A 25388-nucleotide genomic window follows, 5' to 3' on the forward strand; every position below is an offset into this window, starting at 1 on the left:
TTATTGCACCAGTCCAAAAAATCTGAAGCATCTTTTCAAAATTTAGTTATACAGCAGAAAGATACAACTAAAATCTTAAGAAGAATGAAAAGACAGTATCTTACAGAAACTCTGAACTCAATTAAAGAAGAATTCAAAGTATCACATTCACGGAATCATTACAAATTTTTTTAAAAACATTTGACAAAATATGAAGCCCTAACCTTATTATTACAAGATGGAAATAGTGAATTAGCCCACAACAATCACAACAATGCACAAATCCTGGCTAAGTATTTCAAAACGCTCCTAAATTGTGAAGAACCAATAGAATTCCTGCACTTAGATGCCAATACACTGATAACAACCCCAAGAGAGAATATAAACCCTCCTACAATAAAGGATTACACAGCATTGAATGACATGAAGAATTTAATTAATTTAATTTAATTAAGGTACAGCCCCAGCATTTGCCTGGTGTGAAAATGGGAAACCACGGAAAACCATTTTCAGGGCTGCCGACAGATGTGAAATTAATGCTGCAAATACAACATTATTCACAACATTACTTAGAGAAGAGCACAGTGAAGCTCCTTCTTTCACAAAGAATTACACAATGCTCACGCTTAGCAAAAGGAAGCAACAATCGAATGAGTATTGTTCCCAACTCTCAAGCACTGAAACGAGGAGGGTTGAGCAGTAATTCTCGAAGGGATTAGATATTTAATCTTCTTCCCTTTCTTTCGCTGAGTTTCTTCTGATAATGCCACTTTTCCGTAATCATTCCCCCTTTAACCATAATGCCGTAATAGTGAGGTGAAATCCGTAACAATTATGGACAATCCGTAATAGTTGGCACCTCTGCTACTGTACAGTACATTACTATAATTTTAAACTACGTTCAGGCGTATCCTAATTACAATAACGTATGTTACTACTAAACACAAACAGAAATGAAAACTGCAAGTTTGAAATTTGCAAGAACTACTCAAAGATTACCGACAAAGCTAAATGCTTAGACATTATTATTAGTACTATGCTCTAATAGATACACACAAAAGATATACACACAAACATACACACGAATATAGCAGGCAAGATATGTACTATCTAAATATACCATATCTACACTACAATTGAAAATCCACAGCCTGTTTACAGTCATTTGACCGGGTCAGGAATGGAACAAATGAAGCCCCCATCCAGCAGCGAGGATAGGAATTGTGCCGGCTGCCAAAGCCTGTCACACTCCTCTGCGGTAATGATTAATGAATGACAGATGAATTGAAATGATATTGGAGTGTGTTGCTGGAATGAAATATGACAGGGAAAACCAGAGTACCCAGAGAAAAACCTGTCCTGCCTCTGCTTTGTCCAGCACAAATCTCACATGGAGTGACCGGGATTTGAACCACAGAACCCAGCGTTGAGAGGTCGGCGCGCTGCCGCCTGAGCCACGGAAGCTCTCTACACTACAATTCTCAACTGAAATATGGTTATATGATTTTTACCACTGGTGGACTATAATTATTTTCCCTACTACGCAGGACGGAGAATAAAAGTATCTTTAAATGCTGAAAAATAAGAGGTTGTCTACAATAATTTGTCAAAACTACGCCTGGGGCTTGAACTGCAATATTATTGGAATCTAGGAATTTGATTATTAACCTTTACTCGATGAATAAACGAAGGTACAAAGTACAAAGTATGATGGGAACTGAGACTATAAATTATCAAAATTAAAGTTTTTTTCTTTCTAGTTGCTTTACGTCGCACCGACACAGATGGGTCTTATGGCGATGATGGGACAAGAAAGGGCTAGGAGTGGGAAGGAAGCGGCCATAGCCTTAATTAAGGTACAGACCCAGCATTTTGCCTGGTGTGAAAATGGGAAACCACGGCCGACAGTGGGATTCGAACCGCACTATCTCCCGAATGCAAGCTCACAGCTGCGCACTCCTAACCGCACGGCCAACTCACCAGGTCGGAATAAAGTAAGCAGGAGATCTTTTTGTATTTGTTTACACAACTACCATGTGCATGTACTCTTTGATCTCGCCCAAATGCAGCAACAATCGTCAACAATCTAAAGACTGCTGGGTACCATAATTATCCAGTGAAATACCGTGTATTCTCTTTAACTTCTTTTTAAATCAAAGTTTACAGGCGTAATGTGTTATTTAATTTAATAAATTATTAACTTCGTGATAGTTTGAACGGATATCTATACGGAATACCGGTACCGAAAAAGTTGGAGAAGTTACATCTCCTTATGATAATCTGCCTTTATATTACACCAATGAACCAACAGATATTTAAAAATATTTATTTTTAAATTTAATGTAAACTTAATTTAAACTTAATACTATTACATAATGTGAGCCTCTGTGGCTCAGACGACAGCGTGTCAGCCTCTCGCAGCTGGATACCGTGGTTCAAATCACGGTCCATCCATGTGAGATTTGTGCTGGACAAAGCGGTGGCAGGACAGGTTTTTCTCCGGGTACTCTGGTTTTCCCTGTCATCTTTCATTCCAACAACACACTCCATTATCATTTCATAGCATTTATCAGTCATTAATAAATCACCTTGGGAGTGGCGACCTCATTGTACTAATAGCCCATATATGGTTCATTTATTACATCCCTGACCCAGTCACAGACTGGAAAACAGGCTGTAGGTTTTCATTCATTATTATGTAATGCATTTCTTAAACCTAAATTCGAAACAAGGTACATCGAGCTAGCCTACTTAACCTAGAAACCATAATCTGAACTACTTGTTACAAAATTCAAATAAATATCACTACTCCCAATTTCTACCAAAAAGCACTAAACGCCAATATATAAATAGCACTAAATGGATCACAGATGCAAAAAAAGCGCAATTTCAATAGGTTTTTAACTACTTTATCACTACAATAATGTAAGAACACTCCCAACAGCCGACCATTCACAAGCGCATCCAACAATGGAATCTAAGAACTTTGAGATTCTGATGGTGATCAGGATACCAACACACAGTGAGATAATACTTCTTTATTTTATCTCTCTTCCTTTTTGCTATGTTTATCCAGCTTTCTTTCTATCCAATACCACCTGTAACTGAGACTGAGGGTATGAGGGCTATGCCTCCTATTGAGGCTGGAGGGTGGAAGCAGGTTCAGTGGGGACTAAGAATAAAAAAATGTGGGGGTGTTGGGGTTGATCAAAGGAGGGTCAATCTGTTTGAGGACAACAGCACGGGAAGAAGTGGAGACTGTCCTTCTCCTTATACTAGACTTCCTTCACAGCCCTGTGTAGGCAGATGAATTACCATAGATCAGACCACAGAACTCCATAAAAACAACACAATAAGTACCTTCCTAATCCCACAAAGACTTGTTTCCACAACACTGACACTGAAGGAAATTCCATTTTTAAAGTCACCAAAAGATTAACTAAATAAAAATTTTAGAATATACAGTAATGCCATAAGAATCATAAGCACACCTTTAATTAATGAATATTTCTTTAAAAACTTCACTCTGAATTAAAAGATGTATATAGTGTAACTTACTGCTGACGCTTCTTCCAGATTCTTTGATATGGATGCTCCAAGCCTCTTCATCAAATGAATAATTGAGGGAAGTTGATGAGTGCTGTTCTCATCAAGAAGTATATGCACACTGCAATCAAGAGTTTCAGCCTGTAAAACAAAAGAAGGCATACATGACTACAATACAAATCTCTTCATACATACTGATATGCATATCTATATCTGAACAAAAAAAAATCTGTCTCACATAGTAATTGTTCATGATTCACGAAACAGTGACCCCTAATCACCATCATCATTTCCGATTATCCAGCTGTAGCCGGGTAGGGGCAAATATGGTTCCTCTCCACTTTCTTCGGTCTTTCCACCACCACTCCTCCAACACTGTGTCCCAGTCCAGGTTTCTTTCTCTAATACTGTGTTGGATTGTGTCCTGCCATTTCAATCGTGGTCATCCGCGGCCTCTCCCACCTCGCATTTGCAATTCCATCACCTTTTTTGGCATTCTTTCATCACTCATTCGCTTTATGTGCCCAAACCATCCTAATCGGCTCTTCTCTATTCTCTATTCTTTTCATTCATTTTTCCCATTCCAATTTCCTCCCAAATTTTCTCATTCCTTATTTTGACTCTTCTACTCTTCTGTATCATACTTCTCAAGAACTTCACTCCGGCTGCCTGTATTCGACTATCATCCTTCTCTGTCACTGCCCAAGTTTCTGCTCCGTAAGTTGTTATAGGTACGTAACACATCTTGTACATAGTTTCCTTTGCCTCCATTGGCACATCTTTGCCCATAACATGTTTCTTACACTATGATAGAAATAGGTTCCAGCTTGAATCCTCCTACTAATTTCAGCATCTAGTCGAGCATTCTCCATTAATTCACTCCCCAGGTATTTGAACGTCTCCACTACTTCCAGGGGCTTGTCTGCAAGTCTTATCTGACCTTTCCCTTCTTTCTCCCCTCTAGTCATAACAAGGGTTTTACTCTTTTCTACACTTATTTTCAATCTACATTCCTCAATCTCCCCATTCACCACATCCAACTGTTCTTGAACCTTCATGTCGTCTTCTCCCCAAATCATAATACCATCTGCAAATAACAACATGTTGACTTCTTTTCATCCATATGCTGCTTTTGCTGTTTTCATGATGTCATCCATTACTATTGTAAACAGGATTGGGAATAGAACACTTCCCTGTCTCAGCCCACTAATAATTTTGAACCAACTTGTCCTGATATAGATGTTGATTCCCATAGGGAACCTGAAATATTTGACCCTTATTCTCGCAGACAATCCTGAGAACTCAATATGTCCATTGCAGGCCTACAGCTCCAGCTGCCTTTATCATCTCCAGTGAAATTTCATCTATTCCAGCAGTTTTTTCCATTCTTCATCTTTCTTACTGCCATTTCAATTTCATTAAATATAATTTCTTTATCGATTTCTTCATCAACTAACTGCCTTTCCTGGTGGTCCACTGAATGACCCATTAGTTCTCATGTTCAGCAGCTTCTGAAAATACTCTTTCCATCTATTTCTTATTTCTTCTGGCTTTGTTAATATTATAACATCTTCATCCTTCACAATCTGGTGTTTACTTGATATCTCTTTTTGTTTCTTAAGATACCATACAATAATTTCCTGGTGCCCTACATATCATCTCTCAATTTCTGTGAGTAAGGCCCAGCTTTCCTTTTTTCTTCCTCCACTACTTTCTTGGCAAATTCTTTGCCTCCACATACTTTCTTCTACTTCCTTCAGTCTTAGATGTTTTCCATGCTTTCCATGCCATTTTCTTTACCTTCACTCTATCATTCCACCAGTGTCTCTCTTTGTCTTTCACATTTCCTGATGTTCTACCACATACCTTTTCTGCACAGCTAATCAGTGCTTCCTTAAATCTTTCCCATCCATCTTCAACGTTCCCCATTTGCGTCCTGGGTACCAAGGGTATTATTTCCCTTTTTAAATTCTTCTTGTATTCTTTTCTCCTTCAACTTCCATAATGTCTTTTCTCTCTTCATAACAGGGGGTTTTCAATCTTTCCCACTTTCAATTTTCCTATCACAACTCTATGATCTCCACCAAGGGCTTTTTTTTTTTTTTTTTTTTTTTTTTTTTTTTTTTTTTTTTTTTTTTTGCTAGGGGCTTTACGTCGCACCGACACAGATACGTCTTATGGCGACGATGGGATAGGAAAGGCCTAGGAGTTGGAAGGAATCGGCCGTGGCCTTAATTAAGGTACAGCCCCAGCATTTGCCTGGTGTGAAAGTGGGAAACCACGGAAAACCATTTTCAGGGCTGCCGATAGTGGGATTCGAACCTACTATCTCCCGGATGCAAGCTCACAGCCGCGCGCCTCTACGCGCACGGCCAACTCGCCCGGTAAGGGCTTCTTTAGGCATGGCTGTAACATCTAAGAGGTTCTTCCGGTGTTCTTTCTTGATGATTATATAATCAATCATGGTCTTTGTTTGTCTGTCTCCCGAACCAAACCTTGTAATCTTCTGACCGTTCTTCTTCCTAAACCAGGTGTTTCCAACAATCATTTGGTTCCTCATGCAAAAATCCACCAACAACTCGCCTTCTGGATTTACATTTCCATATCCAAAGGGCCCTACATCATCTTTCTCTCCTTGTCTTTCCATTCCAACTTGTGCATTTAGATCTTATCTTCTATCTTCTATCTGTCTCTCCACTTCCTCTAAAAAGTCCTCTAGACATTCATCTATGCAACCCATCTGTGAGGCATACAACTGGAATAAATCTTTCATGCCATTTTCAAACTGGAGTCTCATCACCATCATCCTATCACTGATGCATTTTGTAGAATCCACATATTCTTGAATTTCTTTTCTAAGTATGATGGCCACTCCATTTTTTGCTTCAGGTCCTCCACTGTAATACAGCCTGTATCCTTCTTTCAGAGGAATCTCTCCTGTACCCCTCTTCTTGGTCTCACACAATCCAAGTATGACTACATCATTTTCTTTCATGAAGTCAACCAGTTCTTCTATCTTTCCCGTCAGTGTCAAGACATTTACGGTCGCCCAATATAATACTTCACATACATTAATAGTAACAATCATATGGTCTCAGATACCGTGCTGAAGATACTTCGATTTGGTACCTTTCAAATACTTGCATGTCAATTTTGATTTTCTGTTTTATTTTAGTATGTGACAGAGAGAATGGAACTCTCTTGGGAATCTGTGGCCAGATTACACCCCATGGTCCAAGGAAAGGTAAATGCTACATACAGGAAAATTAAGGAAACCTTTGGAGAATGGAAAACTAGGTGTATGAATATTAAGAGCTCAGATGGAAAGCCACTTCTAAGGAAAGAAGATAAGGCAGAACGGAGGCAGGAACATAACCAACAGTTACATCAAGGTAAAGATGTAGCTGGAATGGTTCTTGAACAAGAAGAGGCTGTGGATGCTGAGGAGACTCAATTTTGAGGTCAGAATTTGACAGAACTTTGAGAGACCTAAATATGAACAAGACACCAGGAATTGATGACATATCCTCAGAATTACTGACTGCCTTAGGAGAAACCAGCCTGGCGAGGTTATTCCATTTAGTGTGCAAGATATATGAGACAGGAGAAGTGCCATCTGATTTTTGGCAGAATATTGTTATGCCTATTCCCAAGAATGCCAGTGCTGACTAGTGTGAAAACTACTGCACCATTAGTTTAGTATCTCACACTTGCAAAATTTTAACACATTATTTAAAAAAGAATGGAAAAACAAGTTGAAACTGAGTTGGGAGAAGATAAATTTGGCTTCAGAAGAAATGTAGGAACACGTGAAGGTATCGTAAGATTATTTTTTAAGAGTGATAATTTTCTATAACTCTTATTAGAGTAAATGTCAGGTCAAGGTGCAGCTTATGATCAAGTAAGAGATGGATTACAATAAAAAAATTTAAATGGATCTTGCATTGAAAAGTAGTGCGTTTGAAGGTGGATTTGAAAGTAATATTGTTATATTATGATAATATGATTTTAGCTCTAAAACATGTACACATCGCCCGTCGCTCTCATTATAAGGTGAGATAAGTCGTAACATAGTAGATGTACTGGAAAGTGTATCTAGAATGCAAAATAAAGCTTAAAGTGAAGCATTTCATTTACACTGAGAGGATGTTCGTGCGATTCGAATTATTTTGAAAGTATCAATTTAAAATTTGATGAATAGGAAATTTTTGATCTAATTGAAATAACATTAATTATGTATGTTTTAGTATAGTAATAGAACAAATTTATTTATTTATAGTGGAGTAGTACTGTGAAGGGAAATTGAAAAAGTTGAAAATAAATTTTTAGAAAAGTAAATTGATATTACGTCTGATCTTAGAGGATCGAATTAAGGACAAGCTCATGTACATGGCATTCATATACCTAGAAAAAGCATTCGATAATGCTGAATGGACTGAGCTTCTGAGATTCTGAAGATGATCAGGATCAGATACCGAGAACGAATAATTATCTACAATCTGTATAAAAATCAGTCTGCAGTGATAAGTCAGGTGATGCAGGTAATATTAGATTAGGAAATAAGTCTTAAAGGCAGTAGATGAATATTGTTATCAGGGCAGTAAAATAACTAACGATGGAAGAAGTAAGGAAGACAAAAAATGCAGACTAGCACAAGGAAGGAAGCCCATTCTTAGGAAAATGAATGTGTTCACTTTGAACACTGAAATAGGAATTAGAAAGGTGTTTTTGAAGACTTTCGTCTGGAGCATGTCATTGTATGGAAGTGAAACATGGACGATAACTAGTTCAGAAAGAAAGTGAATAGAGGCTTTTGAAATGTGGTGTTACAGAAGAATCCTGGTGAGATGGATAGATCGAACCATGAATGAAGAGATACTGAATCGAACTGGTGAGATCTATTTAGAAAAAATTGGTAAGAAGAAGGAATAGAATGATAGAACACATCTTAAGACACCCAGGACTTGTTCAGTTGGTTTTTGAGGGAAGTGTAGGGGTTAAGAATGGTAGGAGTAGACCAAGGTAAGAATATGACAAGAAGATTAGAGCAGATGTAGGATGCATCAGTTATGTAGAAATGAAAAGGTTAGCACAGATGATCTATTAATATGGGGAAACCATGAAAGTGAAGTGTAGGAACAGCTCAATGTATGGGAGGAAGTTGTGTCATCTTATGGAATGAAGTTTTCAGCACAAAAGAGTGAAGTGCTAGTAACAACACGAAACAAGAACCGAGTGTACAATGGCATGACATTAGGAGGGGAGCAGCTGAAAAGAGTTGACATGCTTAAATAACTGGGAAGTGTAATTGAAGAAAATGGAGGAAACAGAACGGAAATCAACAAAAGAGGAAGGTGTGGAAATGGGTTCTGTAAGAGTGAGGGAGGATTGATATGGAACAGGGATGTACCACAGAGATGTAAAGGTGTTATCTACAAGAAGTATTTGCTGCCAATTCTGACTTATGGATCAGAAACGTGGGTGATGAATGAGAGGGATAAAAGTAGAATACAGGCAGTGGAAATGAAGTTTCAAAGGTGTCAAGTAGCTTTAACAAGAATGGACAGAGTATGAAATGAGAGACTTTGGGACATGGTAAATGAGGTACCCCTACAGGAAAAGATAGAAAAATCAAGGCAGCAGTGGTATAGACATGTTAAGAGAATGGGAAAAGAATGGATACCAAGAAAGATGTTAGAAATGGAGATGAAGAGAAGGAGACCTAAAGGAAGATCGAGAGACAGATGGCTGAAAGGCGTAAAGAAGAGCATCGAGGCAAGAGGAGGGAACTGGACTAGAGTGAGAAGAGAAGTGATGGATGGACAGAAAATGATGGAGAGGCTTATGTTCCAAGCAGACCCAGCCTGTGGTTGGAAACTGCTCCAGATGATGATGACGATGATGATGATGATGATGATGATGATGATGATGACGATGATGATGATGAGCACAGATAGGGTGGCACCTGCATCAAGCCAATCTATGGACTGATTACTCAAACAGCAACAAACCCAAAAGTGTCACCAGAGATCTTTAATATGCTGACATCATATAACATGGAATACCAATTATAACCTTGAAGTTTTTCAGTCTGTACAGGCATGAAAAAAAGATTTGAAACACTATGACATATCGGTATAAAAACACATAATGCAGGTATGTTCTAGTGTTATAAATTTTGTATTTTATGACAAAAACTTGGTTATATTAAACTGAAAAGAACTGCTTCCTCCTCCTTAATTCATGGTGTTCCGAATCAACGTTTATCCACCCTCCAAAAATCTGACTACTTCTGCCACGTTTTAACCCACGATCTTGGGGTCCGGAGGTTGACACTCTACCACTTTTCTTTAATGGCATGCAGCTTCTGTAAACGCCTGGTTAAGGTCTTTCAAATTTATGCACTGAGTGCGACCTGCATGTCTGTGGGGATGAGGACCTACCAAACATGAATTCTAATGTTGAAGACAGCATAAACACCCAACCTACAGGCCAAAGGATTTAAGCAATGAAAGTCAAACCCAAGGCTCCTTGAACCTAACGCCAGCATGCTAACCATTTAGCCAACAGCCAAATACTCTGCCACTGACTCAGAGGGAGAGCTTCTGATTATACAGTGCATGCACGCTGGGCATCAACAAATGCTTTTGTCAGAAACCCAGCAGAATTATTTGTTAACAATAGGACCTGAGTACCGTTGGTTAACATTTTGAACACTGGCATATTTGTAATGTGTTACCTGCTGTGTACTGAGCATTTTGGTCATATTTTGAGGCTTTATAACTTCAACACTTTTTGAGATAAATGAATTATTCTTGTTGTATCCAAAACTATCATTATTTGCCTCAGCACTTAACTAATTTAGTTCTTTGATTTTGATACCGAAATATGAAAGGGAGGCCCAATATATTGATCATGTTTTTGAGATTTTTTATTTATTTCAAATCACGATTTTAATTTTTTCTTCAGATTTACATCTAACATTGTTACATAAATATTACTATGCTTATATGGAAGAAAACAGTACACGATTGGCAGTTTTCAGTCGCGCTATCGCTGAAAGTATCAAGACATTGTGACGCCATTGCAGAAACGAGTGAGGAAACAAACCACGTGGAACACATGCCTGCTATTCTTCGAAACAAGCATTCACATTCTATCCACCAAGGGTCAGTGCTCCCATCTAGCAGCAGTATGCGGAACTGTAACGTTGTCATTCGTGTTTACCAGGAGAGACACAGACGTTTTTTCTTGTAGTTTTCTTTCCCTTCCATTGATGTAGTATGTAATTTCAAGAAGATTTAGATGTCCTGAAGTAGTTCGATCCAATGTGGAGTAAACACATAATAAGTAATGGTGAATATTATTATATATTAACACATTGCAACACATATATATGTTCGAGTGTGGAATTTCTAAATTTATATTTTAACAAGCGTGTGCAGGATTATTTATTGAGATGTCCCGACCTCGATGGTCTTAATATTGGCTAGTATTATTATCTCTTGGTGAACAGTGCAAAATAAATACTTGTTATGTGCAGTGGTTTGACGATCATTTTATTGATATTCTTTAAGAAGTGCTAGCAATATAGTAGGAAATGATGATGTGTCTTACGATGTCAGTCATTATATACAAATGTTAAGAACTGAAATATAGAATTAATGACTTAATACTGTTTGAGGCATGGCTTATAATCATATATTTATGTCAAGTGTCACACACTATATGGTGTCAAATATATACTACGCAGGTAAGTTGAGTATTTGATGTTGATTTGTGGTTAATATTAGACATGTGCATTTATATTAATTGATTTACATCGAGGTAATATGTAAGTGATAACTGATTATCAATGGATGGTGATGTCAATACAAGTGATAGTGAATGTCAGGTTGATATTGAATTACAGTAGAAGTCCGTTATAGCGAGAATTCATAACAGCGAAAAATTTATTCGCTATAACGGATTGTCGTTATATCCGATTTTTGTATAAAATTCGGAAAACCCTTCATGCCCTTTAAAATCGGTATGAAACGGCAATCAGTTTGTTCAAAACTTGCGTTTCCGCAGATGATATCCATACTACGGCTTACTTGTTTGTTATTTTTCATAATCTGATACTACATGAAAGTGTATGTTTAATTTCATTCTGAAAAAATATAGTTCCGTATTTCTCCGAATCCAAGACGAACCCCACTTTTTCCTTCAAAAATTAAATCAGGCTCAAAAAGAAGTTTGTAAAATCATACAGGCCTATGCATTTTTAGACTATTTTTAGACGCCGAACATTAACTTTCGTCACACCGTATTTCATTTTTTTGCGGCTGCACAATTATTCTTTATTTTCGCGGGTTAAAGGACCATTAACTTAACATTGGCATCATAATACCAAAGAGAACTCATTGAAAATGTTCCGGCAATACCTATTCCATGCGCCTCTACAATACAACGATCCATCAGGAAATTATTCTTGCTGTCTATAAAACTGTTACTTTTACGCAGCGTCAGATATAACTGGCTACCACTACACGCACGTCTCGCTTGTCGGGTGCGGCCAAATTCAACGGCTAGCGATGTATAGGCCTAATCATGAACGTTGAAAGTCAACGAACGAGTTTATTGCGCCATGGTATGGCCAACCGCCCTTGTGTTTTTCATGCACATACCTCACAATTTCATCATCGACTTCTTTAAAACGTCCTTGTTGCGGACCACTGAATGCATTTTTTGTACAGTACGCACTTTTTTTAGCTGTTTGTCTTCACACTAACGCCAAATATTGGCTTTAGTTAGGCCTATGCCGTATTTTCTTGTGGCTGCACAATTATTCTACATTTCAGAGTGTTTAATAAACATTAACTTAAAATTGCATCATAATATCGACTAGAACCCGTTGAAAATTTGCCGGCAATACCTTTTCCACGTATCTTTACAATACGACTATCCATCACTAAAATATTCCTGCTGTCTATAAACCTTAATTTTACTAAGCGTCAAGTACAATAGACGCGTTATGACTGCCAATGAGTAGCCATGGCTTTTCTAAGAATTCGAAGGGTCGCATGTTTTGATGCCATTCTGCAGATTTGAGAAACACACAGGCACTATACAACCGGTAGCGATGTGTAGTAAAGAGGCGGTCGTTTATTGTCAATGAGTTCTGTGCTCGTGTGAAAAGAAGCAGCGTGGTTACCGCGTTAGTTGCCAGTGGAATCCATTAACTTACTGTTAGGCAGCGAATGCAACAACCCTTGAGTTTTTGCATGAGATTCTGAGAAAAAAAAGTCTTGGATTCGGAGAAATACAGTATCACTCCAGAGATTTCTGTGGCAAACACCTCAGCTTTCTTCTTCAAACAGCGTCACCTAACCTAACATGTAGCCTATCATGAAAACATATTTGAAACGCATGTAGAGAAATAACCTCCTCGCGAAAAATGTACATATAAATAGCCGTAACTAGACGCGAGAAGATATGAAATATCCTCTGAAATCAGTGATGTACTCTGCAATATCTTGAGGAGTATGACGTTCTTACGTAATTTCCGTATATAACACTAAAATTAAGATATCGTTTATTCAGTCTTTATTTTTACGAGTTAACAACTGCTATCGGCCACGTTGTTTATGCATTTGTACGAAAACGTGTTATACTCATTCATTTAGAATTTTCTTCAGAGAACAGCAGTCGATGGGTATTACTAACCAACTCCAACATCGCCTTTGAACGTCAACGAGAGAGCTCGCAAATGCACAAAGTGAGAAAACTATACCGTACAGTACCGAAGATGATCGATCGCATTTTGTTGCAAACGTTTCAGTTTTCTTATTCAAACAGCGTCACGTATCCTAACTTAACCGTACTATACGTATGATGAAAACACACTTCAAGCGCCGGTAGAGAAATTATACCTTTCTCGCTATAAATTTTCATAGTAGCCTTTCCGTAATTTAACCAGACGCGACAAAATACAAACTAACCTATGAAATCAATTAAGCACTGTGCCATATCTTGAGGTGTATCCCATTCTTACTTAATTGCAGTATTTAGCCTCAAAATTAAGCAGTCGTTTAGTCAGCCTTAATTTTTAACGAGGTAACAACCGTTATCGGACACGTTATTTACGCATTTATAACGAAAATATGTTCTCTTTCATTTCGAATTTTCTTTACGGAACAGCTGTCGATGGATATTACTAACTGACTCCGACATCGCCTTCGAATGTCGACGAGAGAAATCGCTAGTGCACACAGCAAGGAAACTATGCCGAAGGTAATCGATCGCATGCAATATCATCACTGGGGTGCATAAATATCGGTAACGGAAAAAATCGCGCGCGCTTAATCGCTCGTAATAACGGATGTGCCAGTGATAGGGTTCTCGGTGTACCCGAAGGACGATACACAGTTTCATATAGGAATTTTGAAGGGACGGAAAAAAGTAGTCGGTATAACGGAGTTCTCGTTATATGCCGTACTCGCTATAGCAGACTTCTACTGTATTTTATGAAATGCATTAGAGGTGTGTGGTGTGTTAAAATGTGTGTAATTTATGTTAATTATGAGATACGCTCTGCAAGTGAAGTCATTCAAATTCGTATCAGATTTTGATGAGATTTAATGGTGTATGTAGACTGCCATAAACACACACATTTTGTTCATATTGTGTATGCTCAAGGTGATAAGCATGTTCACTACATATTTTATGCATGTTTATAAGAACATCGATTTCTTAAATGTCATGATTACTATTCATGAACTATCATTAATTATAATGTAGAAATATTTACTAGCGAGGTTTTGATTTTCATATGAATGATCCACATTGTTTTATTTTGCATATAGTGATTGATATTAAGGGGGACTACATGTGGTGTCATCATTAATGATTAATTATCGCACACATACCTACGAGGATAGTCACCATTGTATTTAAATATAATTTAGTAGTAGTAGTTTATCGACTGAGTAATGGTTTGATTTGTAGATTAGATATTAGGTGATTTATTGGTTTTATTTCTTAAATATGATTTTGTTATATTATTACTGTATCACAGAGCTCCGTGGCTCAGGCAGGCAGGATATTCGATTTCTTAATTAACTTGTTTAAAAATATCAGATCTCCAAACACTAGCGATATCTTTCAAGCCATATGCAATCCACATCCCCGTCACTTACCCTCAATACCTCATCCCTCTGCCCCACCATAGCCCTACTCCTCAGCTTTAGCTCCTCCTCCCCCCCGCCCCTCCCTCACTCTCCCGTCTCTTCTGCTACTTGGCCTCCATTATTGCTCTCTTCATTAGCCCAGCTCCTCTCCTTTCAACATCTATGCCATCACGCTACTCAAGGTGAGTTCGCCTCTTTTGCCTTATATTTCTTTTGGCTATGTACATTTATATCACGCCTGATTTGGCTTTCAATCTCTTCTTCAGGTCTCCATGTTTCCATACTGAACTGGGAATCGTGACATTAATTCAAATTATGATCTTCACAAGACCACATTGTTGGCTTCAAAACCACCTGAATTAAGCTTGTTAATTACCACAACTTAAGAGAACAAGATTATTCTTCCCACTGATAACATATGAGGCCTTATGATTTATGCACTTCAAGCTGGACTATTCTCTTGTTTATCAAGACTCAACAACTGGAATACCTTCTCAAAAATGTTATGTTTTACAGTCAGACACACCACATCATTTCAACTGGTTATAATCTAACAGTGACTTTATAGGTGCTGTCATATGTTTTAGATGGTTATACACACCATACCCTCATCATTTCAATGTTACATTTAAAATTTGCCTTAGTTGGTGCATTTAAATGTGGTATATATATACGCCTTATGTTCTACAAACCTCAAGCTGGACTACTTTCTCATGTATCATACCCTAAATATTGTTACCTTTTCTGTTTTGATTTCATTGTTTTAACTTTTGACAATTTAGCTTTCAACATTAATCCTTGTATTTGCTGTCATGTGTTTTACATTTCAACTAGTCATAGTTTAACATTTGTCTTGTAGGTGCTATCATGTGTTATATATTGCTATTCGTTAAGTTGCATTTTGCTCAATTGATTTGTTGGCTGATGATGACGCGCAATGAGCGTCGAAACTAGTACCAATCTTTTCTAGACGTTATGTGATATATATATATATATATATATATATATTCACATCAATAAACATTCATGGAATTGAAAAGGTGGACCTTTAACATTTTCATTTTACTGTAATCCCAGTTCAATACGGAACAAAATGAAGTTTCTAACTTTCTAAGCGGCAATAGTGAAAATTCATGACGTGATACGCGAGGTATTCTTACATAGATTTAATGCAATGAGAATCAGGGCTTTGAAATTACAACTTGCTAAGCGGGAAAATGTGTTAATGAGGAACGCCCTAACGAGGTTTCACTGTAATACTGACTGGCTTATTTAATGTAAAATTTTATTTACAATATGAATTGTGGAGTTGCCCTAACTAGCATTTCTAGTTGACATGACCAATCATTTCTAGAACTTGAACCTGGTATACCAAGGCAAAGCTAAACTTATCAATGAAGCATGAAGTGTAGTTAAATCATTTCAGTTGAAACAGAAATTGTCTACAGATAAATTTCTTTGCAGATTTGGGCTCATTTCCCTATACTTGGTGTCCTTAAAAAGAAACAGTATCCTGAAACATTTTTTAAAATCAATTCTTTTGTCGAAGTTACTGAAGGCATCAAAGACCAGTTTACAGATTTTGTAAAACTGTTTTCATTTCTTTTCACTCATTCTATCAAGGACAGATTTGGAGATCTTACCGGTCACGGGAGTACCTCAACATCACGCAGACAGTTCATAGAGACATGTGCCGTATGTGGACAGGCATTGTCCTGTTGAAAAATGACACCATGACTGTCTCATAAGAGGTAACACATGAGGATACAGGATGTCTGTGACGTACTGTTGTGCCGTCAGTGTTCCCTCAATCACTACCAGCCATAACCTGAAGTCATACCCAATGGGTCCCCACATCATGACATCAGGAGTAACACAACTAAGCCTCTCCAAAACACTGGAAGAATGGGATCTCAGCCCAGGACACCGCAACACTCGCAAACAATGGTCATCCAGGGTAGTGCAGTACTATGATTCATTGCTCAACACAATGCAATGCCATTTACCAACAGTCCATGCTCCCGGTCACAGCACCAGTCCAGTGTTACTGGCAACCCACGCATGGAATGTTAATTCTCTAGAGCGGCTGCTGTTAGTCTTCGACCAATGGTGCAGGATGACACAGAATGTTTCATGGAGTCCATTATTTGTTCTCGGATGGCAGGTGCAGAAGTGAAGGGGTTATAATGGGCTTGGTACATAATATGGTGATCCTCTCTCATAGTGGTCAGACGTGGTTGACCGGAACCTTGAAGACAAGTATGCCCGTCCTTACATTCCCATGAAGTCCAACAACAGGCCACTGTCATATCCCAATGGACCACAAATCTGGATTCTGGATATTACACAATTCAAGCAGCTGGCCAAATGGAGACCCACAATGATGCACCTTTCAAATTCTTTTAGGTGCTGATAACAATGGATCGTTTTCAGTGCAATTTTGTGTAAATAAATATCACACAAAATACATTCACTTCTTGATTGTACAACTTTATTGTTGCGGAATCTATTCCTTACAACACACAATTCCCACTCAGTTCGCTTAATGACTACACAATGATACACAATTATACACAACACTACAACACTATTAAGGAAAACACACTGAAGCAATTTACTGTTGATTCTGTTAAGTACATATATCAACAAGTCCTCACACGGATCATTCACTTCACAATCACACAGTCGATTCTGACAGTACAGATATTTTTTTTCAATCTGTTTTACGTCGCACCGACACAGACAGATCTTATGGTGACGATGGGATAGGAAAGGCCTAGGAGTGGGAAGGAAGCAGCCGTGGCCTTAATTAAGGTACAGCCCCAGCATTTGCCTGGTGTGAAAATGGGAAACAACAGAAAACCATCTTCAGGGCTGCCAACAGTGGGGTTCAAACCCACTATCTCCCGGACACAAGCTTACAGCTGCACGCCCCTAAACGCATGGCCAACTCGCCCGGCAGTACAGATATCAACAGGTCCACACACTGATTATTCACTTTACCATCACAAGGCAAGACTAACTACTCTCTAACTCACTCAAGTTGATTCTGACAAGTAGAGATATCAACCAAATCCTCAACTCACTGTAACCCACACTCTAACTCACCCACTCTCTCTGGCCTCTCAGCCTTTCGGCTCGATATATATATAATTCGACAAACAGTCTGGAAATATTGACTTCCGGAAATGTTCCTGCATCACTCTAAATGGAATATATCCGAATATATAAGGAACAATCACTTGACCTGGCTCCTGATTGGAATAGATCAAACTCGAATGTTTGATTACAGTTTACAAACACAAATGGAGAAGTCTACAAAATTCCTAATGTTTCTACATGTATCTGGATAATAAATCATTACAGTAAGTTTCCAGAATCCTCCATATGTATAAGAATGACAGTGAATTATACCCAAATACGAATATTACAGAGTTTTCTATGGTTTTCGACTATATAGAACTTGGGGTTAGACGTATTCACAGTACGTATTTGAGGTTATACAAATTTACAATACATATTTACAGGGTATCATGATCCGTCTCTGCCTTATCCTTGCCTTTGACAATATGAAAGTGACGGAGGTATGAGCGATGCTAGTAATGCCACTCCTTCTGCAGCCAGTCCCTGCTATGAATGGTGTGAAAATGTTGCTCGTAGAGTCGGTTGGTGCATGCAATTCAGTGGGCTTGGCAGACTGATATGAAACAGTAACATCTGGTTCGGTGAGGAAAGCAACGGGAAACTACATCACTCCTCATTTCCCTAGTATGCCTCTTCAGAGATGCCTAGGCCATGTATCACAGCTGATGGCAGAACTGTTGAGGATTAAACCAGCCTTAGGGCTGAAGGCCGAACATACACACATAGTCATTCTACCCGTCACAGAGAACTGCAACTTTATAATCATTTACATACCCGCCGATGGTGTGCAAGTGTATGATGTTACATTGACATCTGGCCATTAATAAAAGATAATCAAAATATATAAAGCATAATAATTAAAAGTTTTACAAAAGTTAGATTATATGCAAGATACGACATACGACAGCTGTCTCACACGAGTAGGTGACATCTCTGTCCTGCACAGTGATCACTCATCAACTGTTGCTGTTCACGCCCCTTACATAACCTACCAGGTCTGGTAACAACACTAATGCACTCTGGTGGCCATTCTACCCATCACAGAAAATTGCAACTCTAATCATTTACATACCCGCCGATGGTGTGTAGGTGTACGAAGTTATTGGACATCCGGCCATTTCTTCTGTGCGCTTCAAATTTTTAGTTATTTCCTAATTCATGCGTATTAAAATCTGCTGAGAGTATTTTAATTTTAAAAATCCCTATCACCTTTTACATGAAGTCTATAATACCGGTACCAAAAATATGGATCATTGGACCATTCTATTCACTATCTTAAGTCAAGATTAACAGCCCAGAAAATTTCATACCTAAAGCAATAACAAATATTTAACCAGCTACGAATACAACTGTAAATTGAGAGGTTACAGAAATATACACCATAGAGAATACGAGATATTGCAAGACATTGATTGCCAGCACACCTAGCAGGATGGCCTTGAAATTGAGAGTAGTAGTGCACTATACACTATGAATTATGCTGAAAGTGTCAGGTTCCAAGTCATCGTTAATTAAAAATTGGTTTCAAGAGTTTCCCCTTTTCACTTCGGATGAAAAAGTTATATTCTGTGATGTTCGCAGCAAAGAGGTCAGTGAAACTTGTTTTATATACTTCCCTCTAATGAGTTATTATCAATTTAGCAAATAAAACATGGTTTTTAATTGATGCCTATTACACTACGAAAAAGTGAAGCTCCCTAAAAATACTTTAGAACCTACAGAAGGGGGATAATATAACATTTTAGCATCTAAAAATCCAAGGCCTAGTAATCACTATTGCATGTTTCTGTGGTGGATTGAAGTGTAGTGTGTTGTCCGAATATGAAGAGAAATGTGTTGGAACAAACACAAACACCCAGTCCCCAAGCCAGTAGAATTAATTAGATGCGATTAAAATCCCCGGTTCATCCGGATATCGAATCTGGGACCTTCTGAACTGAAGACTTCAACGTTGACCATTCAGTCAACGATTCGGACAAAATGAAATCATTATTGAGTTCCATTATTTCTATCAGGATTAACATTCCACTATTGTAGTAGAACAAAACAAATATCATTATTTAGTTTCATTATTTCTATCAGTTTTAACATGCAACTTTTGTAGTTTCAATCTTGCTGCCTGATGTTTAAGGTCAGGTCACAAGTGTGCCACTGTCAACATGTCTCTCAGTTTAGTATGGGAGAATTTGGAAGTATGCAGTATTGTCTTAGGTGTATTTGGTTATAGTCACATCTTAAATACGGTAGTTTTGAAAAAAAATCGTATAAACATGATCAAATTACTTACTTTATTTCCTCCGGTGTTAATCAGATCCCTAAAATTATCCATCAAGCAAGAGAAGCGAAAACCAAACACTGTCTTTGAATCAGAGGGCAAACTGTAGTGAATCAGCCACAAAGCATCCTGTAACTTCACATCATACAGTACGCTGTCAGAACACACCAGCACAGGATGACGACCAGGCACTGAATGATTCCACTTTCTGAACACCTCTAGGACACACAAGAAAACACAAATCATAGTTCACACTGATTTTACTCATTTATAGGATTCTCACCAAAATTCCCCTCATTGGAAGTACTCATTTATACCGTCCTCTCATGCTCAACCACACTTTTTTTTTAAACCAACCAAAACATCTGTCAATACAAATCTACATGCAAAACATTACACCTCTATGCACATATAGTGTGTGTATACAGAGTAAGTCTTTCCTCTACGGCAAAAGATATGGAGGAAACTAGGGAGATGATAAGGATAGTAAGCAAATAATTATGGTCCAATACAACACTATTGTTTGTTAGTTACAATTCACCAAAGTTGGAGGAGAACAGGCATCATGTTGCATTGCCTCTAGACAATGCTGTGAAGCTTGCATGTGTGCCAACGGAAGTAACTTCGAGCAAATCATGCAATGTTTCTCACCCCAATCGGCACAGACCCTGTTACATGAGGCCCAATCATCGACAGTCTGCATAATGATTGAAGAACAACAAGGTGGTGTGCAGCTATCAAAAAAATTAAGTGGCTGCACTAGGACAGTGAATACATTCAAAGTTCCACTTCGGATATTGGTGCTGTTTCACGATGGATGCGCTTGAAGAGGAGAGTAGAAGCACTGTGAAATATGTTGAACCATGGTGTTCAAGGAGTCAATCGATATCTGCTTCTTGTGGAACAGTGCCAACTTAAGGATTCAAAGCTTGCAAGTCCAAGCCTTTTTCAAGTTATGACTTTTATTGTGTTATCGTTTGTTAGCAATAAAAATTATATAAATATTACGTCTGTAACAATACAGCTGCATAATATTAATGTTGGTTTATTCTTCTTATATTATTACATTGTGCTGTTCTGTAATGAAATAAAATAATGCATAAACTTGTAGAAACACAGTTGAAGCCATTTCTGAAGTATGGTGTTTAATGAGGAGTCATTTGATACCTTCTTCTCGTGGAACAGTAGTAAACTGCTCGCTTTATGTTACGAAAGTTCCGAATTTGAGCCCTGTTGAAGTTGTATTCTATTTGTTGTCATTCTTCAGCAATACAAATGTAAGTTTTGGAACAATACATGTGCATAATACTAATGTTAGTTTCTCTTCTTCTTATATTACATTATGCTAACATTTAATAAAATAAAATGAAATGGAGCGACAAGGCTTTAAACCGAAAACGTTGCCATCTAAATTCCAATGTTATTCCACCTGAGCTATATAGGATTTACTCTGCATTGATGCAATTCAATGAATTTGCACATCTTAACACTCATTTAGATTGTATTTTGATTATTTAATAATGTTATACAAATAGCTTACTCCTACAGAATTTCTAGTGTTATAGTTGTTGCACTGTTTTATTCGGCATCAGAGGAACAACAATTTTTTTTTGAGTAAATCATATGTGAAATCTGGGGGTTCCTAATACCATCCTTCTAGATGTAGCAATATTAACAATCAAAGGGTCACTTCAAATGACCCAAAATCACCTTTACAACCCACTTCAACAACCACTGTTCATTATTAATATTACTCACCACTGTTGATATGACATACTCTGTCATGTTCGGCAACATTGGACATTGGACGACACACTGGTGGTGGCTGGCATAAGAAACCAAGTGATAAAGCAGATAATATCTGAGAGGGGGAGAGGATATTGCTAGTGTTCAGTAGATTATGCATTGCAGCTCATGTAGGTTACGCTTTCACTTTGTTTCATACCTGACTTAGAGGAAATCCATTGTACCGGTTACGACCTGTACATAAGTATTTTTTGAGCATAAGTTACGTTTATTTACCATGCGTAATGTTCCGAGCGCGCCTGGTTTGTTTACCAGCAGCGAGGACCAGCTAGCGAGTGTATGACGACTGTGAGCTGTGACGTAGCCACAGGGGCTAGCTAGACCGCCTGCTCGTCTCAACACGTGTTACCAGCCTTGACTGGTATTTTCTGGATTCCACGTCACTTGTTCTAGAGAGTTCGATGGAGAAAATTTTGAAATTTCTATAATAATGATGCTAGCGAGTCGAGCGATATGTCATCTTGTTTGGGATCACCTAAACGTCCCAATGCTCGAGTTTCAAGCAAATCCATCGAGGGATTCGGGAGATATTCAATCAAACCGTATTATGACGTAGACGTCCCGAATCGAATAAAAGAAGGACCTACTGTAGCCTATTCACACAGTCTCAGCTGAGTAGTCAGCGGGGACACTCTTGCTGCTACTATCATCGTGGAACTCTGTCATTCTACAAGTGTGGGAAGACGATTCTTCCAAGTACTATAAAGTGGACTCATAAGACTACGAGTGTTGTAGAAAATTTTCTAAGTCTTCGTAATTGAACTTAGAATATTTACAGGTGTTAATTAAATGGACTTGTATCATTTACGTGCCTTCGAGACTGAAACTTTTCTAAGTGTTTGAACTTTTATTATTTACGTGTCTTCGAAGCTGGAATTTTCCTAAGTGTTTGTGAAATGGACTTGTATTATTTACATGGGTTCGAGACCCGAATTCTTCTAAGTGTTCACTAAATGGACTTGTATTATTTTCATGTGTTCGAGACCAGAACTTTTCTACGTGATCATTAAATGGACTTGTATTATTTACGAGTATTCGAGATTGGAATTTTTCTAAGTGTTCGTGAAGTGGACTTGTATTATTTACGTGGAATATTTGCGACTGTTGAGGAACTCATCCTTCTAATAGACAGTGATTGATTAACATTGCTAGTGATGAACTTTAACTTTCCAACGGCTTTAAACGAAGTCAGGATTTCACTTACATTTACTCAAAGACTTGTACATTTGCCAGTGTTGGTTTAAAAGACTTATAAATTTCGTCAGTGAATTTATTTATGTGGAAGGACTTGTGTTTCCGTCAGTGGTCACTCAAAGACTTTATGAATTTCACCAGTGATTAACTTTAAATGTATTCAAACTTCCAAGGGAATGGACTTGTGTTTTTCATTCGAGTTTAGGCAAAGACTTGCACCTTCGCCAGAGTTTAACTATAATTTCACAAGAAGGGACTTGTATTTTTTGTTGCCAAAAGTTATTCAGGGACGAGGATTTTCCTAGTGATGAACTCTAAATTATTAATACCACTCATATCGTTTTAGGAGTGTTGGAAGTCTTGATGTACAATTATCAAGAACTCTGCTTATAAGTTGATCATCCAAGGTTTTCATGGACTCAGTGCTACTAGTGACCTTGGGAACATCAATCCTCTCAGTCTCATTGGGCTGAGGTTGTACATGACTATCTACAACATCGCCTGGATCACCGGGGTTCAACCTGGGCCTCAGAGTTCGAGACATCTCTACTTGCCGTCAATCCAGACAGTCCAGCTGCCTCTGTCTGGAGTATCTGGAGTCCCTGGAATCCCCGGAGTCTTCTGGAACATGCTTCAACCAGCTTGGCTTGGTGAGCTGGAGAACCCGAGCCATGCTATTGGAATACGAGGAAAACAATCCATTTCTACTTAGAGGTGATGTGCAAATTCATGACTTATTTGAATAAACTCTTGTGCAATCAGAGTCAAAGATTTTCTGTAGATAGGACCCTACCTCCTGTACCGAGCCCTAGCTACAATTAATCCAGTTTTTCGCCCTGAGAACTAGTCATGCTACTTTAAAATTAAATCTGAGAGTCGGGCTCTTTTTCTGGTACACTATATAAATAAAATTGTAATGACCGTGTGTTTTTACATTGACTATTTTGGCGAAAGTTCCATACAGTTATACGTTTCAGGTGTAATAATGACCAACTGCATATTTCCTTAGCATTGGAGTCTCTTGGTCTGTTTGTCTACAACATGAAAATTACTGGATATATTCCTACCAAACTTCCTATACAGAATTCACCTGTCCTTGGGTAGGTTTTAGGGCAAATATTGTTTCTAAATCCCTGAAATGACTGGGGGGTTATACGAAACCAAAACCATAATTTTACACTCTCACAAAATATACACAACCAAACATAATGGAAATCTACCTGCCTTAATGTAAATCAATTTCTCAACCTTTTTCCTTACGTGCATCATTTCAATACGAGGATTAATAAGGGAGATATCATTAATGGACCATTTTTCAGTACAAGTCGCACCGGACTTAACTCAAGAGCGGGTGCGTGTAAAGCGTATTTCTTATAACTTGAAAACTACTGAAGATATTTCAACCAAACTTCATATTTAGCATCCACCTGTCCAAAGGTAAGTTTTTAGGTCCATACCATGTCAAATTCCCAGAATGGACTAGGGGTTTTTGGCAAAATGTTCGTACAGTTATCCCTTTCAAGTGTAATAATGACCATCTGCATATTTGTTAGCTTTAGTTTCCTGAAACTCCTCATATTTAACCCCCCCACCCCCAAAGCACGATTGAGGCACAATCTGCCAGACAAGCTAGAAAATTGTTATTTTGTTTTGGTGTTTTCCAAATTCGTACGTTCCTCATCGCCAGATGTTTCATTCCAAGCTTGTGTCAATGTCATACTTTCATACGTGCGAACACCTGTTATGTGACCCTCTCAGACTGATTCTGATGGTTCCGTCAGCTTACGCTTCGAACACTAGCACTGTAATGCGTACGGGGAGCCATCTGGTGATGAATGAACATACCTCTTCTATTATAACGTCTAAATTCAAACCTCATTGTTTGAGATGCTTTACTCACTGACAGTCGAGATTATCTTCTGAAGACGCAGAGCAAAGTTCACCACAAAACGTAAAGAATTCATACCTGCCAACTTTTAGAAACCAAAAATAGGAAGCTTTTTTCTTATTCCTGGATTTCATCACATATATTCCACCACGGTCTAGGTGAAAAAAGGTCAAGATGAAAGGCATACATATCTACAGTTACAATGCGAATTGACCGTTAAATTGCAAATCTTAAACTACCAAAACATAAAAATGGTTACAAGAAAATGTACCTTATCATTATCATTTATGACACTTAAACGAATAATAATATTTATGTCACACCGACACACGCAACAAAATACATAATATCGTATTTTCTCGCGTAATTAACGCACTTTTTGACG

The 25388-nt window shown here is 38.1% G+C and overlaps 1 protein-coding gene across 4 annotated transcripts in view; it reads right to left on the reverse strand.

Moving 5' to 3' along the window:
- The window catches only part of LOC136877431 (putative ATP-dependent RNA helicase TDRD12), an 821384-nt gene that overhangs the window by 372448 nt on the left and 423548 nt on the right, over nt 1-25388 (reverse strand). For all 4 annotated transcript variants that reach the window (XM_067151463.2, XM_067151464.2, XM_067151462.2 and 1 more), the window contains 2 exons: nt 20128-20333; nt 3538-3666 (listed from right to left, as the gene is read on the reverse strand). In XM_067151463.2, the coding sequence (XP_067007564.2) occupies nt 3538-3666; nt 20128-20333 (335 nt within the window). The remainder of the gene's footprint in view (nt 1-3537; nt 3667-20127; nt 20334-25388) is intronic.

The sequence above is a fragment of the Anabrus simplex genome, chromosome 7 (genome assembly GCF_040414725.1).
Source record: "Anabrus simplex isolate iqAnaSimp1 chromosome 7, ASM4041472v1, whole genome shotgun sequence".
Taxonomy (NCBI): Eukaryota; Metazoa; Arthropoda; class Insecta; order Orthoptera; family Tettigoniidae; genus Anabrus; species Anabrus simplex.